The sequence below is a fragment of the Aulostomus chinensis genome, chromosome 9, assembly GCF_037954235.1.
Source record: "Aulostomus chinensis isolate RoL2024-O1b breed Wild chromosome 9, RoL_Achi_v1.0, whole genome shotgun sequence".
NCBI lineage: Eukaryota > Metazoa > Chordata > Actinopteri > Syngnathiformes > Aulostomidae > Aulostomus > Aulostomus chinensis.
This window is the reverse complement of record NC_141328.1, coordinates 362,501-382,028: the sequence shown is the minus strand read 5'-3', so window position 1 is coordinate 382,028 and position 19,528 is coordinate 362,501. Positions and strand designations below refer to the sequence as shown.

Below are 19,528 nucleotides of genomic sequence, written 5' to 3'. Positions count from 1 at the left end.
CTTGTTATTTCATTCTGGTAATTAATAAATCAAACCATATTTGATGAGTCAGACACATTTTGCTTGTTAAATCTTTTTTCAAATGTCCCTTAACTGAGCAAAAACATGGTCTCACTTATTGAAGAGGTTCAGTCCAATGCGATACTGCCGCCGCTGCACCACATCGTTGTTGAAGGCGGGCGAGTCCCAGCTGTGGCGGCTCTCTCTCTGATACGTCTGCTTCCCCAGTGTGGCTCCACCCATTGGCTCCCGCAGGCTGTCACGCGATGAGGAGCCCGAGCTGCAGTTGTTAACAGTGGTGTCATCATTGGAGTTGGTGGTGGTGGAGTTCACACTCTCATTATCTCCATCTGAGCAGAGCAGGTGGTGGTGGTGGAGGTGTGAGTGATGCTGCAGCTGCTGGGCCTCCATGTTGGGGAGATTGGCGGAGGGTGTGAGCGGCGGTGGCAGTGGCGAAAGTGGTGTGAGTGGGGGTATAGGGGACGGCAATGGGGAAGAAGGGGGCTCTGGGTAGGCATGGGGAAGGTGGTGGTGTTGGTGGTGTAAGTGGTGGTAGTGGTGCTGGGCAAAGTGGTGTGCGTGCTGGATGTAGGGGCCACTGCCATGGCTGTGGTGCATGTGCATGATGTGTGGCTGGCTGTACTGTGGGTGGTGGTGGTGGTGGAGGATGGTGGGGAGGTGGGGGATCGGCGACGGGTGAGGATGGGTGTGCTGGAGTGAGTGTGGCGGTAGGGTTCGAGCTGAGGGGATCGGCAGGGGAACAGGGGCGGGGCTACGAGTCTGTCCCTGTGCCATGGCGACAGAGCGACCGTTTGGTTTGTGTTTGATGGTTCCCTGTGGCGATTCAGCTTCGCTGCTTCCTGCTCCACCTCCTCGCTCATCCTCTCCACTCTCTCCTTCCCCTCCTCCACCCCTCCTCTCTCTGTCACCGCCTCCTCGCTCCACTCCTGGTGGTTCCTGCTCGTACACCAAGCGTCCTATAGAGCCTCGCTCCGATCTGAGGGTTTAAAGTGACTGATATCAATAATCCTGAAAGAAGAAGCCCTCAAAGTGCTTATTTATCACAATGGAGAGAACAATGACTATTGGGATTAAACTGGCAGTTCAATATAATCAATCGGAGAAGCTACACTGTACAAATCATTCAGGCAGGGCATGCTAGGGTACTGTCTGCTCCTCCACATATTTACAATGACAGAATGTCCATAGAAATGGCTCAGTTTGTGCTGGGGGGAGGGGGTAGAACACACAGAACCAGAGGAGCTGCTTCAAAAGGCCTGCACACCCCTGATTGTAAGAACCTGGGAAATACTTGTTTTTCATTGGATATATGCTAAGCAGGTCAGAGATTACATGAGTCATATATATGCAGTTTGGGAAACTCCAACATCTCTAGAGAACAAGCTAAATAGCTGTCAGCAGAGATCAGCTGATTATCTTGTTGCTAATTCATCAAGGTTTTAAGTCTTTATTGTCTTATGCTGCAAGTAACTGCACGCATTAGTCACCCTGTATTGTGTATTATCAAGGGAGGATTGTTGTAGTCCAAGAGGACGTGATCATGTCAGGGATGAAATATGTTTGTAGTCAGGAAGTGGTCATTTCCATGGTTCCTCCACCAACAAGAAGTGGTCATCTCCTGGTTCCTCCACTAACAGGAAGTGTTCATCTCCTGGTTCCTCCACCAACAGGAAGTGTTCATCTCCTGGTTCCTCCACCATCAGGAAGTGGTCATCTCCTGGCTCCTCCCCCAGCAGCCAATAGGATCGCTCCATGTGATTGTGGTGATTGAACCAGTAAATCTGCTCTGGTGAACAAAAGTTGATGATCTTCCAGGTTCAGTTCATCAAGATCATCTTCACTAATGAACCCTCTGATGATGCTGGAAGCCTGGATGCTACGTTAGCAGTGCTAAGCTAACGTTAGCCTAGGAAGGAACCAGAACTGAACCTTCTAATATCTTCAGCTGCTGGTAAACACACGTCTGACCTTGAAATGAGGGAACCAGACATTCTATTAGGAGAACACCCTACCACCATGTATATGGAAGGGAGCTTTTCTGCACTTCCAAACATAACTTCACTGGGCTTCATGAGAAATTATTTACAGATTTGTGGACTCTTTCTTGTGTCATTCTAACTCAAATATTTCTTGATTTTTTTTTAAGTTGAACAACAAGTCTCTGGTGATTGTTTGAGCTGACCTGTCACTCATGTCGACTGAGCTGTCACTGGGTGGTTCAATGGTCAGGACTGGAAGATGTCCCCCTCCTCCCCCCGCTCTCCCTCGGTATTCCCCGCGACATTCAGTGCAGGGGGTGCTGCTCCGGCGGCTGGCATTGCTGCCTCCCTCTGTCTCTCTGCTGTCCTCCCTCCCTCCAACTCCGCCACCTCCTCCTCCTCCTCCCCAGTATTCTGTGTCAGAGCTTGACGCAGGGCGGGAGAGAGGTGAGGATGGTGGGCGGGAGAGGGGTGAGGAAGGGAGGCACCCCTCGTCCATGTAAAGGGTGACATCGCTGAAAGAGGTGGCGGTGCTGTCCTCATGCATGGTGGTGCCTCCTCCTGCACCTCCCACCCGGCCTGCCACATGTCTGGAGGACACGTTGCTGCTGCGCCATGCACACTCTCTATAATCATCATCCTCATCTTCCTCCTCATCCTCTTCCCCTTCCTCTTCCTCTTCTTCCTCATCTTCGTCACCCTCTTCCTCATCTTCATCCTCCTCTCCCTCTGCTCCTGCTTCTTGGGAGTCTTCACGACCAGACTGGCAGGTGAGAGAGTCATCCATTGAGTCTGCCAGAGATTTAACCTAACACACACAAACACACACAAACACACACACATGCACACACAGAGGTTTGTGCAGTGAATCTTTTTTAGAACTTTCCATTGACTCGCATTCACATGGACATCTTAATCCTAATCCTGACCCTAATTCTTATCCTAAAAGAATTTGAAATTATTTTAATTCTTCCTTCCATCTGTCATCCATCTATCTATCTATCCATCTATCATCTATCTATCTATCATCTATCCATCTATCATCTATCTATCTATCTATCTATCTATCTATCAATCAATCTATCTATCATCTATCTATCTATCTATCTATCATCTATCTATCAATCTATCTATCAATCTATCTATCATCTATCCATCTATCTATCTATCAATCTATCTATCATCTATCTATCATCTATCCATCTATCTATCTATCAATCTATCTATCTATCATCTATCTATCAATCTATCTATCATCTATCTATCAATCTATCTATCTATCTATCTATCTATCAATCTATCTATCAATCTATCTATCTATCTATCTATCTATCAATCTATCTATCATCTATCTATCATCTATCCATCTATCTATCTATCAATCTATCTATCTATCATCTATCTATCAATCTATCTATCAATCTATCTATCATCTATCCATCTATCTATCTATCAATCTATCTATCATCTATCTATCATCTATCCATCTATCTATCTATCAATCTATCTATCTATCATCTATCTATCAATCTATCTATCATCTATCTATCATCTATCCATCTATCATCTATCTATCAATCTATCTATCAATCTATCTATCTATCATCTATCCATCTATCTATCTATCATCTATCCATCTATCTATCATCTATCCATCTATCATCTATCCATCAATCTATCTATCATCTATCCATCTATCAATCAATCTATCTATCTATCTATCGATCATCTATCCATCTATCTATCTATCCATCTATCATCTATCTATCTATCAATCAATCTATCATCTATCATCTATCTATCATCTATCTATCTATCATCTATCTATCTATCCATCTATCTATCTATCATCTATCTATCTATCTATCCATCTATCATCTATCTATCTATCAATCTATCTATCTATCATCTATCCATCTATCTATCTATCTATCTATCTATCATCTATCTATCAATCTATCTATCATCTATCCATCTATCTATCTATCATCTATCTATCTATCAATCTATCTATCTATCTATCTATCCATCTATCTATCTATCAATCAATCTATCTATCATCTATCTATCCATCTATCTATCATCCATCCATCTGTCATCCATCCATCCATCCATCCATCTATCATCCATCTATCATCATCCATCCATCATCATCCATCTATCATCATCAATCATCCATCCATCTGTCATCCATCTATCAACATCAATCATCCATCCATCTGTCATCCATCTATCATCATCAATCATCCATCCATCTATCATCATCAATCATCCATCCATCTATCATCATCATCATCATCCATCCATCTATCTATCATCATCATCATCCATCCACCCATCATCCATCCATCCATCCATCCATCCATCCATCCATCTGTCATCATCAATCATCCATCCATCATCATCCATCCACCCATCATCCATCCCTTCATCATCCATCTCTCCATTTTTCTATACCTCTTATCCATTAAGGGTCATGGAGGGGTGGAGCCTATGCCAGCTGTCATTGGGTGAGAGGCAGGTTCACCCTGGACGGGTCACCAGTCCATCACAGGGCCATCAGGAGCAGTTCGGGGTTCAGTGTCTTGCACACACTTGGACATGGTCACCGGGGGAAGTGGGGATCGAACCAGCAACCCTTTGGTTGCTAGACGACCATGCTACCTCTGAACCAAGCTGCTCCTGGGGTTTTTTAATTGTTGTGATGAATATTTTAATTCATATCATCTAGATTGATATTTTCCTTTTCTTGTTTATAGGAGGATTTGCATTTATCTTTTTATTTTTTGTTTCCAGTCCACTACAGACTTTTGTTCCCTGTATGAACCCCTTTTTGTTCTCCTTTCCTTTTCTCCTTTTCCTTCTCCCGCTCTTAAAATAATAATAAAACAAATTCTCTCTGAGGAAGACGACTAATTTAGGACTGGCCTCGTTCTCACCTGGAACACGTCGGGAGCAGGCATCCGTCTCTGGCCCCTGTTGCCAGTGCACCAGACCTACAAACGTGGGTATATGAAAAACATCTAGATCCAACCTAACCCATAAGGCTAACCCCTAATCCTGATCCTGACGTCTACTCAACCCTTCTTCTGCTGCCACATCAGGAACAGCTTTCGTCTCCATGAGGACTAGAGGTCCTGATAAGGTTGGTGTTTATACCAGGAAAGTGGTAACAGGAACCAGGTACACACACACACACACACACACACACACACACACACACACACACACACACACACTCACTACTGTACTAACTAATACACTCACTACTGTACTAAGTAATACACTCACTACTGTATTAACTAATGCACTCCATACTGTACTAACTAATACACTCACTACTGTACTAACTAATACATGAATACACTCACTACTGTATTAACTAATACACTCACTACTGTACTAAGTAATACACTCACTACTGTACTAACTAATAGACTCACTACTGTACTAACTAATACACTCACTACTGTACTAACTAATGCAGTCCCTACTGTACTAACTAATACACTCATTACTGTACTAACTAATACATGAATACACTCACTACTGTACTAACTAGTACACTAATACACTCACTACTGTACTAACTAATACACAAATACACTCACTACTGTACTAACTAATACACTCACGACTGTACTAACTAATACACTAATACACTCACTACTGTACTAACTAATACACGAATACACTCACTACTGTACTAACTAATACACTAATACACTCACTACTGTACTAACTAATACACTCACGACTGTACTAACTAATACACTAATACACTCACTACTGTACTAACTAATACACGAAAACACTCACTACTGTACTAACTAATACACTAATACACTCACTACTGTACTAACTAATACACGAATACACTCACTACTGTACTAACTAATACACTAATACACTCACTACTGTACTAACTAATACACTCACGACTGTACTAACTAATACACTAATACACTCACTACTGTACTAACTAATACACGAAAACACTCACTACTGTACTAACTAATACACTAATACACTCACTACTGTACTAACTAATACACTCACGACTGTACTAACTTATACTCTAATAAACATGTTCATGCTTAGCCTGTATGATGTTAACGTGCTGACATTTGCTATTCAGCACCAGAAATCAGTGGTTAGCTTAGTGAGACCACAAACATAGTTGTGTAACACTAAATCATTTAACAGCCTGATCTTCTTGCCTTCGCTATCTGATTGGCTGTAACAGTTGTGTGTTTGTGTTAATCAAGAACACCTGTTACACCTGAGACAAACAAAGGCTACTCCAAGACTCCAAATCAGGGGTCTTACCAGTTGTTCCTGAAATTTAAGTGAGTAAACACACAACATAAAGAATATGAGTTCTTAGCTCCCTCCAAAACACAGTGACAGCACCTATAACACACACACACACACACACACACACACACACACACACACACACACACACACACACACACACACACACACACACACACACACACACAGAGCAGCAGTTTACCTGCTTGGAGAAGGAGTCGTCCATGTCTCCTGTGTCCTCTGACCCCTGCAGCCCAGCTGACCCCTGACCCTGCTGTTGGCGCTCATCAAATGAGTACTGGAACCACAGCAGCACAGACCATGTTCAGGAGATGTGTGTGTGTGTGTGTGTGTGTGGGGGGGGGGGGTGTATGTGTTTGTGTGGGGGGGTGTATGTGTGTATATGTATGTGTGTGTATGTGGGGGGGCAGAGAGCGAGTGTGTGTTTACCTGCAACCTCATGTTCGACAGGATGATGCGGCGGGTCATTCGGCTCTCTGACGCCGAGCTGCGCAGCCTCTCAAAGTTCTTGTTCATACGGTACTGCCTGAACGCTGTCTGGATGGTTCTGGCGGCACGCCGGGACACAAACTGGCCCCCATACTTTCTCTCCAGCATCTCCACCTATCAGGCAGCAGTTCCCCACACGCAACCAATCAGCAATGAGACAGACAACCGCTCCTCCCTCTCCCTTTCCCTCCCCCTGCCTCCTTCTTTCCTTCCCTTCCAACTCCACTCACTTCTACACTCACTACTGTACTAACTAATACACTCACTACTCGACTAACTCGTATACTCACTACTGTACTAACTTATACACTAATACACTCACTACTCTACTAACTAATACACTCACTACTGTACTAACTAATACACTAATACACTCACTACTCTACTAACTAATACACTCACTACTGTACTAACTAATACACTAATACACTCACTACTCTACTAACTCGTATACTCACTACTGTACTAATACACTAATACACTCACTACTCTACTAACTCGTACACTCACTCCTGTACTAACTAATACACTAATACACTCACTACTCTACTAACTCGTACACTCACTACTGTACTAACTAATACACAAATACACTCACTACTGTATTAACTAATACACTAATACACTCACCACTGTAGTAACTAATACATGAATACAGTCACTACTGTACTAACTAATACACTCACTACTGTACTAACTAATACACAAATACACTCACTACTGTACTAACTAATACACTCACTACTGTTCTAACTAATACACGAATACACTCACTACTGTACTAACTAATACACGAATACACTCACTACTGTACTAACTAATACACGAACACACTCACTACTGTATTAACTAATACACTAATACACTCACGACTGTAGTAACTAATACATGAATACAGTCACTACTCTACTAACTTGTACACTCACTACTGTACTAATACACTAATACACTCACTACTGTACTAACTAATACACGAATACACTCACTACTGTATTAACTAATACACTAATACACTCACCACTGTAGTAACTAATACATGAATACACTCACTACTTACTAACTAATACACTCACTACTGTACTAACTAATACACGAATACACTCACTACTGTATTAACTAATACACTAATACACTCACCACTGTAGTAACTAATACCTGAATACAGTCACTACTGGACTAACTAATACACTCACTACTGTACTAACTAATACACTAATACACTCACTACTACGCTAACTAATACACTCACTACTGTGCTGACTAATACACGAATACACTCACTACTGTACTAACTAATACACGAATACACTCACTACTGTACTTACTAATACACTCACTACTGTACTAACTAATACACGAATACACTCACTACTGTACTAACTAATACACTCACTACTGTACTAAGTAATACACTAATACACTCACTACTACACTAACTAATACACTCACTACTGTACTAACTAATACACTAATACACTCACTACTACGCTAACTAATACACTCACTACTGTGCTGACTAATACACGAATACACTCACTACTGTACTAACTAATACACAAATACACTCACTACTGTACTTACTAATACACTCACTACTGTACTAACTAATACACGAATACACTCACTACTGTACTAATACACTAACTACTGTACTAACTAATACACTAATACACTCACTACTACACTAACTAATACACTCACTACTGTACTGACTAATACACGAATACACTCACTACTGTACTAACTAATACACTCACTACTGTACTAACTAATACACTCACTACTGTACTAACTAATACATCAATACACTCACTACTGTACTAACTAATACACTCACTACTGTACTAACTAATACATGAATACACTCACTACTGTACTAACTAATACATGAATACACTCACTACTGTACTAACTAATACACTCACTACTACACTAACTAATACACTCACTACTGTACTAACTGATACACGAATACACTCACTACTGTACTAACTAATACAATAAGACACTCACTACTGTACTAACTAATACAATCACTACAGTACGAACTAATACACTAATACACTCACTACTCTTCAAACTCGTACACTCACTACTGTACTAACTAATACACTAATACACTCACTACTGTACTAACTAATACCCGAATACACTCACTAGTGTACTAACTAATACACTCACTACTGTACTAACTAATACACTCACTACTGTACTAACTAATACACTAATACACTCACTACTGTACTAACTAATACACTCACTACTGTACTAACAAATACACTAATACACTCACTACTGTACTAACTAATACCCGAATACACTCACTACTGTATTAACTAATACACTAATACCCTCACCACTGTAGTAACTAATACATGAATACAGTCACTACTGTACTAACTAATACACTCACTACTGTACTAACTAATACACAAATACACTCACTACGGTACTAACTAATACACTCACTACTGTACTAACTAATACATGAATACACTCACTACTGTACTAATACACTCACTACTGTACTAACTAATACACTAATACACTCACTACTGTACTAACTAATACACTAATACACTCACTACTGTACTAACTAATACACTCACTACTGTACTAACAAATACACTAATACACTCACTACTGTACTAACTAATACACTCACTACTGTACTAACTAATACAATAAGACACTCACTACTGTACTAACTAATACAATCACTACAGTACTAACTAATACACTAATACACTCACTACTCTACTAACTCGTACACTCACTACTGTACTAACTAATACACTAATACACTCACTACTGTACTAATACCCGAATACACTCACTACTGTACTAACTAATACACTCACTACTGTACTAACAAATACACTAATACACTCACTACTGTACTAACTAATACCCGAATACACTCACTACTGTATTAACTAATACACTAATACCCTCACCACTGTAGTAACTAATACATGAATACAGTCACTACTGTACTAACTAATACACTCACTACTGTACTAACTAATACACAAATACACTCACTACTGTACTAACTAATACATGAATACACTCACTACTGTACTAATACACTCACTACTGTACTAACTAATACACGAATACACTCACTACTGTACTAACTAATACACTAATACACTCACTACTGTACTAACTAATACACTCACTACTGTACTAACTAATACCTGAATACACTCACTACTGTATTAACTAATACACTAATACCCTCACCACTGTAGTAACTAATACATGAATACAGTCACTACTGTACTAACTAATACACTCACTACTGTACTAACTAATACACTCACTACTGCACCAACTAATACACTCACTACTGTACTAACTGATACATGAATACACTCACTACTGTACTAATACACTCACTACTGTACTAATACACTCACTACTGTACTAACTAATACACTAATACACTGACCCGATACCGGTGAGCGTGTTACGTCATTTCCTGCCTGTAATACTGTCTCTGTGTTGTTCACTCTCTCAATCCTCCCTCAGGTGTACTGCTAACTTAATCGCTTTAAGCACCACTGTATACGACGTTTTGGTGTAATACAGAGGTTTCTGTCACTTAAGTCTTTAGCAGGACTTTGCTCTGAAATTCCTCGTTCTATTTGTTCTATTTGCCACAGGTCCGCTAGCTCACCTTAGCGTACTAGCTATGGCCGCTCTCTCTCTTTCCGCCTCTCCCCCCACCTCTCCCTCCCTCTCCTGCTCCATGTGCCAGATGTTTAGTGACTCTTCTGCCTCCTTTAGTGTTAATGGTACGTGTAAAAAGTGTAGTTTGTTTGTAGTCCTGGAGGCGAGGCTTAGTGAGTTAGAGACTCGGCTCCGCATCATGGAAGCTAGCGCTAGTCCTTTACCTTCAGGAGCTGCTCAGTCCACCTGAGCGGGTGCGGAGCCACCTAGCCTAGCCACCGCTAGCAGCTCCCCCGCAGCTCCCGAGCAGCCGGGAATTAGCCAGTCCCGCTGGGTGACATCACGAGGGAAACCTAGACGCAGTAAGCCCGTGTTTGCCCACCAACCCTTCATGTTTCCAACCGCTTTCCCCACTCAGCGACACACCCGCTGAGAGTGAAACTCTTCATGTCGGCTCTGTTGCTCGCAGCCCCGCTGTGAAGCCGACATCAGTCATTGGCAGTTCTGTTCTTGGCAACGTGAAGGTGGAGGAGACTCCAGCGAGCATGAAGTGCATCCCAGGGGCCAGAGCGGGCGACGTTGAGGCTAAAGCTGCTGGCAAAACGTGAGGTTAAATACAGTAAGATTGTGATACATGTCGGCGCTAATGACACCCGGCTTCGCCAGTCGGAATTAACTAAAGTTAACATGGCTTCGGTGGGCAACTACGCTAAAACAATGTCGGACTCCGTAGTTTTCTCTGGCCCGCTGCCCAATTTAGCGAGTGACGACATGTTTAGCCGCATGCGTTCATTCCATCGCTGGATGTCCAGGTGGTGCTGAGATAACAACGTGGCTCACAGACAATTGGAGCTCCTTCTGGGGAAAGCCTGGTCTGATTGGGAGAGATGGCGTCCATCCTACTTTGGATGGTGCATCTCTCTTATCTAGGAACAGAGGCCAGTTTGTTAGCCATACTAATCCCTGACAAGCACCCAGAGTTCAGACCAGCAGGCAGAGCTGCAGGTTAGCACGCCCTCTGCTGGTTCCTTGGTGTTGTCACCCACCCAGCCTATAGAAACTGTGTCTGCCCTGAGGCTTTATAAGCCTGCACCCAAATCTGGAGGAGTAACTTATAGCAACTTAGTTCAAATTAAAACCACTGCTCCAGCAAACCAACCCAGTAAAACTATTAAATGTGGTTTGTTTAATATTCCATCTCTTGCATCCAAGTCTCTCCTAGTGAACGATTTAATTACTAATTATCAGATTGGTGTATTAGCACTCACTGAAACCTGGGAGCAGCAAGATGAGTGTGTTAGTTTAAATGAATCTTCCCCTCCTGGTTACATTCACTACCATGTACCTCGCACCACTGGCAGAAGAGGAGGAGCTGCAATCTATCAGTCAAATTTGCTCATTAACCCTCCACCTAATTGTTCATTAACTCATTTGAGAGCCTGACTGTCAGCTTCTCCCTCCCAGACTGGAAAGCAGAGAAACCACTCTTACTTGCTGGGGTGTACCGTCCTCCTGCACCTTATTCTGAGTTCTTAGAAGAACTCCCTGACTTTCTGTCTAACTTGGCATTGAACTCAGACAAAGTCATTCTAGTGGGTGACTTTAACATCCACGTGGACGTCAATGATGATTCTCTGGCCACTGCGTTTAAGTCGCTTCTTGATTCTGTTGGCTTCTGTCAGAGGGTAAACAAACCCACTCACACTTTTAATCACATCCTTGATTTAGTACTCACTTATGGAATAGAAGCTGACCTCATCATAGTTCTTCCTCAGAACCCCGTCTTGTCTGATCACTCCTTAATTACATTTGAATTTACTTTAACAAATTATATCCTACCTGGGAAAAAGTCCCGCTTCAGTAGAAGTCTATCTGACACTGCTGTTTCTAGATTTAGGAGCTTATTCCAGCAGAGCTTGCTGCCACATCTTGTCGTGATATAATGGGAAGTTATGCTGATTCCACCCCACCCAGGTGGACTATCTTGTGGACAGCACTGCAGCAGCACTCCTTGGGACACTTGATGCCGTCGCTCCCCTGAAGAAGAAGGTTATCAACCAGAAAAGAATAGTTCCCTGGTACAGCCCAGAGCTGCGTGCCTTAAAACAGAAGACCAGACAACTGGAAAGGAAGACACATTCCAGCCAGCACGAGGAAGTCCGCCAAGCCTGGAAGGAGAGTTTATTAATATATAAAAAATAACTCCGTAATGCTAGAAGCGCTTACTACTCGTCCCTGATAGAAAAGAATAAGAACCACCCCAGGTTCCTCTTCAGCACCGTGGGCAGGCTCACCAAGAACCATAGTGCTGTTGAGCCATGCATCCCCCAACTCTCAGCAGTAACGACTTCCTGTCTTTCTTTACTGAAAAGATTGTGAATATTAGAACAAAGATTGCCAGTAATGGAGGACAGACTACAGTCCCATAGAAGCACCTCCCAGACTTGGTGTTCACTTGGACAGCTTCTCCCCCATCGACCTGTCAGAATTAACTTCTGCAGTCGGTTCCTCCAAGTCAGCCACTTGTCTGCTGGATCCCATCCCAACAAGCCTCCTTAAGGATGCCTTCCCTCTAGTCAACACTTCTATATTGAACCAAATTTATCCTTCCTTAGTCACAGGTTATGAGCCACAGGCCTTTAAGGTGGCTGTCATCAACCCTTTACTTAAAAACCTTCTCTTGACCCAGATGTGTTAGCCAACTATAGGCCGATATCCAACCTCCCTACATCTCCAAGATCCTTGAGAAGGTTGTCCTGGAGCAGCTACATGAACATCTGCACAGCAACGAGCTCTTTGAAGCCTTCCAGTCTGGATTCAGGGACACCACAGCACTGAACCAGCACTGGTCAGAGTCTCTACTGATCTTCTTATAGCTTCAGACAGAGGTCTCGTCTCTGTCCTTTTGGACCTCAGTGCTGCATTTGACACCATCGACCACAGCATCCTGCTACAGAGACTAGACCATGACATTGGGATTAAAGGAACTGCCCTAAAATGGTTTAAGTCCTACTTATCTGACAGGTTTCAGTTTGTTCATGTTAATAATGACCATTCAGAGTACAGCAGAGTCACATATGGTGGACCACAGGGTTCAGTTTTAGGACCAATTCTCTTCACTCTTTACATGCTCCCATTAGGTGACATAATCCGGAAGCACTCTATCAACTTCCACTGTTATGAGGACGACACACAACTTTACTGGTCGATGGAGCCAGACGACACAAGCCAGCTTACTCATCTGCTAGACTGCCTGGAAGACATGAAATCCTGAATGTCTTCTAACTTCTTAATGCTCAATTCAGATCAAACTGAGGTAATCATGTTTGGACCTAAACACCACAGGGACACACTCTTGAATCGGATCTCTACTCTAGATGGCATCACCCTAACTTCGAGTACAACTGCAAGGAACCTTGGGGTCATTTTTGACCAGGACCTTTCCTTCAGCTCCCACATAAAGCATGTGACCAGGACCGCCTTCTTCCATCTGCAGTATCACTAAGATCAGGAACATCCTTTCCCAGAGTGATGCTGAAAAACTGGTGCATGCATTTATCACCTCTAGGCTGGACCACTGCAACTCTCTCCTGTCAGGATGTCCTAAATACTCTCTAAAGAGTCTCCAGCTGGTCCAGAACGCTGCAGCCAGGGTTTTGACGGGAGTTAAGAAGAGAGAACACATCTCTCCACTTTAGCTTCTCTCCACTGGCTTCCTGTAGGATCTAGAATCGACTTCAAAGTCCTTCTGCTGACTCATCAGCTCTCAATGATGAAGCTCCATCCTATTGGAAAGAGCTCATTAGTCCCTACTGTCCGACCAGAGCACTCCGCTCCCAGAATGCAGGCCTTTTAGTGATTCCCAGTATCAATAAAAACAGACTGGGAGGTAGAGCCTTCAGGTACCGGTTCCTCTACTGTGGAACCAGCATCTCTCCATGGGTCAGAGAGGCAGACACTTTAACTACGTTTAAGTCCAGGCTTAAGACCTTCCTCTATGACAGAGCCTTCAGTTAGGACTGGTTCAGGTAGCTCTGAACCATTGATAGCTATGCTGCTACAGGCTTAGACTGCTGGGGGACACATCAGGTTACATGGAGCCCTCCCCTCCTCTCCTCTCCTCTCCCCCTCTCTCCTCCTCTCCTCTCCTCTCCCCCTCTCTCCTCCTCTCCTCCCTGCACATTTTTGGAACTGTCATTACCACTACTTGTTGCACTTTGTAGTTTGTCCTTGGTGTCTCGCAGTTTCTCTGTGTTTCCACAGATCCACCAGAGCCCCAAACGCCGCCTGCATCGCCCCCCCCCCCCCGTCTTATTCCCTACTGTTACACCGGCCTGCGCTCCCCTTCCACGAACCTCTGCCATCCAGTCCCCCATCAAGCTGGCTTGCTCTCCCTGCCTCCCCTTCCATGAACCAGTCTACCATCCAGTCCCCCATCAAGCTGGCTTGCTCTCCCTGCCTCCCCTCCCATGAACCAGTCTACCATCCAGTCCCCCATCAAGCTGGCTTGCTCTCCCTGCCTCCCCTTCCATGAACCAGTCTACCATCCAGTCCCCCATCAAGCTGGCTTGCTCTCCCTGCCTCCCCTCCCATGAACCAGTCTACCATCCAGTCCCCCATCAAGCTGGCTTGCTCTCCCTGCCTCCCCTTCCATGAACCAGTCTACCATCCAGTCCCCCATCAAGCTGGCTTGCTCTCCCTGCCTCCCCTTCCATGAACCAGTCTGCCATCCAGTCCCCCATCAAGCTGGCTTGCTCTCCCTGCCTCCCCTCCCATGAACCAGTCTACCATCCAGTCCCCCATCAAGCTGGCTTGCTCTCCCTGCCTCCCCTTCCATGAACCAGTCTACCATCCAGTCCCCCATCAAGCTGGCTTGCTCTCCCTGCCTCCCCTTCCATGAACCAGTCTACCATCCAGTCCCCCATCAAGCTGGCTTGCTCTCCCTGCCTCCCCTTCCAGAAGCTTCCTTCTTCAACTGTTACTAACATTTCCATGTTTCCTCCATTCTGTGTTATAAACTGTTGTCTTGTCTGTATCAACATCTCCTGCACGTCTGTCCCTCCTGGTGAGGGATCCTCCTCCCCTCCTCACCCTGAGGTTTCTCCCATTTTTCCCTGTTCAAGGTTTTCTATGGAGTTTCTCCTCAGTCGATGTGAGGCTCTGAGGGCAGAGGATGTTGTTATGATGCCATGAAGCCTGGAGACAAACTGTTTGTGAAAAGGGGCTCTACAAATAAAATTGCCTTGCCTACACTCACTACTGTACTAACTAATACACTCACTACTGTACTAACAAATACACTAATACACTCACTACTGTACTAACTAATACACTCACTACTGTTCTAAGTTATACACTCACTACTGTACTAACTAATACACTCACTACTGTACTAACAAATACACTAATACACTCACTACTGTACTAACTAATACACTCACTACTGTTCTAAGCTATACACTCACTACTGTACTAACTAATACACTCACTACTGTACTAAGCTATACACTCACTACTGTACTAACTAATACACTCACTACTGTACTAAGCAGTACACTCACTACTGTACTAACTAATACACTCACTACTGTACTAACTAATACACTAATACACTCACTACTGTACTAAGTAATACACTCACTACTGTACTAACAAATACACTAATACACTCACTACTGTACTAAGTTATACACTCACTACTGTACTAACTAATACACTCACTACTGTACTAACTAATACACTCACTACTGTACTAACTAATACACTCACTACTGTACTAACTAATACACTAATACACTCACTACTGTACAAAGTAATACACTCACTACTAACTAATACACTCACTACTGTAATAACTAATACACTAATACACTCACTACTGTATTAAGTAATACACTCACTACTGTACTAACTAATACACTAATACACTCACTACTGTAATAACTAATACACTAATACACTCACTACTGTATTAAGTAATACACTCACTACTGTACTAACTAATACACTAATACACTCACTACTGTACTAACTAATACACTCACTACTGTACTAAGTAATACATTCACTACTGTACTAACTAATACACTAATACACTCACTACTGTACTAACTAGTACACTCACTACTGTACTAACTAATACACTAATACACTCACTACTGTACTAACTAATACACTAATACACTCACTACTGTACTAACTGATACACTAATACACTCACTTCTGTACTAAATAATACACTACTATACTCTTATGTACTACTCCAGTCAGTACCCCACTGACAAATCTACTACTACAAAAACCCCTTCACTCACACTCACTGCAGCCCTCACCAAAAAACTACTACACTGAATAACACTGTCACTACTTACACTATCTACTTCACATCGACTCACTACTTCACCCACACTGAGTACTACACTCACACTCAGTATTCCCTTCAATACTACACTCACTACCACAGTCACACTCACCACGACCCTGTTTAGGGGCATAGATTTATTTTAATGCTGGTCTTGTGGTGAGGGGTTCCCCTCTGGGGGGTTTCTTATGTGCTAACCATTTGATGAACAATATCATCACTCGTTGCAACCCCTTGTAGGCACTTGATTGTTCAGATTCCAGATGTGAGTTAGGTGACCAGTGGTAACTCTCCCTCACCTCTCGGTTGCCATATTGATTACCTTCATCAGCGTCTTACCTTCTTGTCCTGGAGGTCCGTAGAGAGCTCATAGCTGTCAGATAGGGCCTTGCAGCGTTTGCTCTCCTCCTCCTCCTGCTTCCGGAGCGCCAGACTGGCTGGCTGGTGTCGGCTGCGCTGAGCCCAGGTGAGGCTTGCTGGGCTAGGGGGAGAGATGGGTGAGCTACCCTGGAGGGAAGGAGGGAGAGAAGGAGGAAGGGCAATATCCAATGAGTATGTCTTTGGAGCCTACTCATTTTGTGATGTCATCATTGTTGTCAAACAACAACAAATGCATCCACAGATTGAATCCACAGAACTAACTACAGCCTTGACACTGGACACGTGGCTCTGCCAACTAATGTTGCATATCCAGTGAAAGTACAGAAAATTTCCTGTGTAAGCTCCAGTTTTAGAGCGGAACAGGAGGATTAATTTCCCCTAAGGGATATTTGTCAGACATGGCAGCGTGGCGGTGCAGTGGTCAGCAATGTGAAGGTTGTGGGTGGAGCCCCGGCTGCAGCACGGGGTCTTTCTGGGTGAGTCTCCATGTTCTCCCTGTTCCTGCTGGGTTCTCTCTGGTACTCCAGCTTCCTCCACAGTCCAAAGACATCAAGAGGGACCAGGTTAATCCAGACTCTAAATTGACCGTAGGCGTGGCTGGGAGAGCCAATGGTTGTCTGTCTCTATGTGTTGGCCCTGCCATGGACTGGTGACCTGTCCAGGTGGAAGGCTGCTGGGATAGGCTCCACCCCCACCACCCTGAACAGGAGAGGAGGGGGAAAATGGAGGGATGGATGGTTGGATGATGGATGGAGGGATGGAGGGATGGATGGGATGTTTGTCAGAGCTAATGGAGCTGACTGGGTGTCCTGGTTCTGTGCTATTGGATCAGGACAAAGACTAGCCTGCATTGTCAGATACTTGTATGTGAACCAGAGGAACTTCACGCTGTGGTGTGTAACCTGAGTGTAGCAACGATGGTTACAGCCAAGACAGTAGTGTGCTAAAGCAGCTCGTCTCCATTTCATTTAGAATAACAGAATCTGCACAGATAATGGCTACAACAGGGTAGCAGCTTAAAACTTAACATAAACTCTCTGCAAATGGCCAGCTGAGTTTCACGTTTGCTGCCTCTGCGAATGCAGGTGTTCTTTACCTGTCTGCTGGTCCTCCAAGTGTATCATGATGCACTAATTCAGTGTCAATGGTGATGATGATGGTGATTCAAGATTTCTGTTCTCATGTTTAGAGCCTAACTGGGTCACATGCTGATATGAAGGCACTCCTGCAGTTGCACAGTACCAGCAGGACTAGCAGAACCAGTGGGACCAGCTTTTCTTGGCCGTGCCTCTCTACCTTGGATGTAGTGCTAAAGTACTTCCTGTTTATTTCTGGTTCACGCTCCTGTCACTGCCATGTGAGTCACACCTACTAACTCACCCTCACTCACTCACTCCGGGTCACATGGGAGTGATGACAGCTGCTCTGTGTTCATGCTCACCTCCCGAGACCCTCCTCTGCTGTGAAGCACTATCCACACATGAGTGACAGACCAGGACGTCACAATACGATACATAGAGGTGCTGTGACAAATCTGAAATACAGGGCTCAGCCTGTAACCGTCACTTAGTAGTAGAGTGGGAAACGATGCCAGAATCCAGATGATGCTCACTGAGGTTGGCAAAGATGAGCCACAGAGGCACGTCACCAACACTGTCCAGCACTGGGCCGAGCTGCCTGTCTAAGAGGGCTGGTCAGACAAAACCCAAAACCCAAAACAGAATTGTGTTGGCCCAGTGGGGAGTGCCGGGTCTGCGACAGGTGCAGTTGAGCCTGGCACAGTACTTTGGCATTTTCACTGTGGGAGAATGGTGAATATATCTTCTGTGCAGTGCATTTCATATGTTTGCTGAATTCCAGAACTCAGTCACCACGCCCACCACAGTTCTTTTTCCACTAAAGATAAAGTACGTTTATATTATTGTTAGCAACAGTCTACTTTTAAAGGACAACTGAAAACTTTAGTCTGGGCACTTTTCAAATGCTTCAATTCAACCGAACAGATGGTTTTAATTCCGTTTCACAGAACCCAACTGTGAGACCACTGTTGAGTTTTGAATGTATCATGCAAACACGTGTTCGTGGTCTTGCTAGTTGCTGCTTGCTGCTGTGAAGAGAGACGACAACACATTTATATGAACGTTGTCTCAGGTTTTGAGGTACTTTGGTGGCTACTGTATTGTTGTAAATACATTTTAAGAGGGTCAAGAACATTCATCGTTAGCATGTTGATGACACTGCTAAATGCTAGATCAGCGTTCCCATCACCAGCAATACAAAC

The 19,528-nt window shown here is 43.8% G+C and overlaps 1 protein-coding gene across 4 annotated transcripts in view; it reads right to left on the bottom strand.

Annotated features, from left to right (window-relative positions):
- LOC147255275 (IQ motif and SEC7 domain-containing protein 1-like) overlaps window positions 1–19,528 on the bottom strand; it is a 147,927-nt gene that overhangs the window by 24,636 nt on the left and 103,763 nt on the right. For all 4 annotated transcript variants that reach the window (XM_086212867.1, XM_086212868.1, XM_086212869.1 and 1 more), the window contains 5 exons: window positions 17,206–17,373; window positions 6,768–6,941; window positions 6,520–6,615; window positions 2,204–2,808; window positions 116–997 (listed from right to left, as the gene is read on the bottom strand). In XM_086212867.1, coding sequence (XP_086068993.1) covers window positions 116–997; window positions 2,204–2,808; window positions 6,520–6,615; window positions 6,768–6,941; window positions 17,206–17,373 — 1,925 coding nt within the window. The remainder of the gene's footprint in view (window positions 1–115; window positions 998–2,203; window positions 2,809–6,519; window positions 6,616–6,767; window positions 6,942–17,205; window positions 17,374–19,528) is intronic.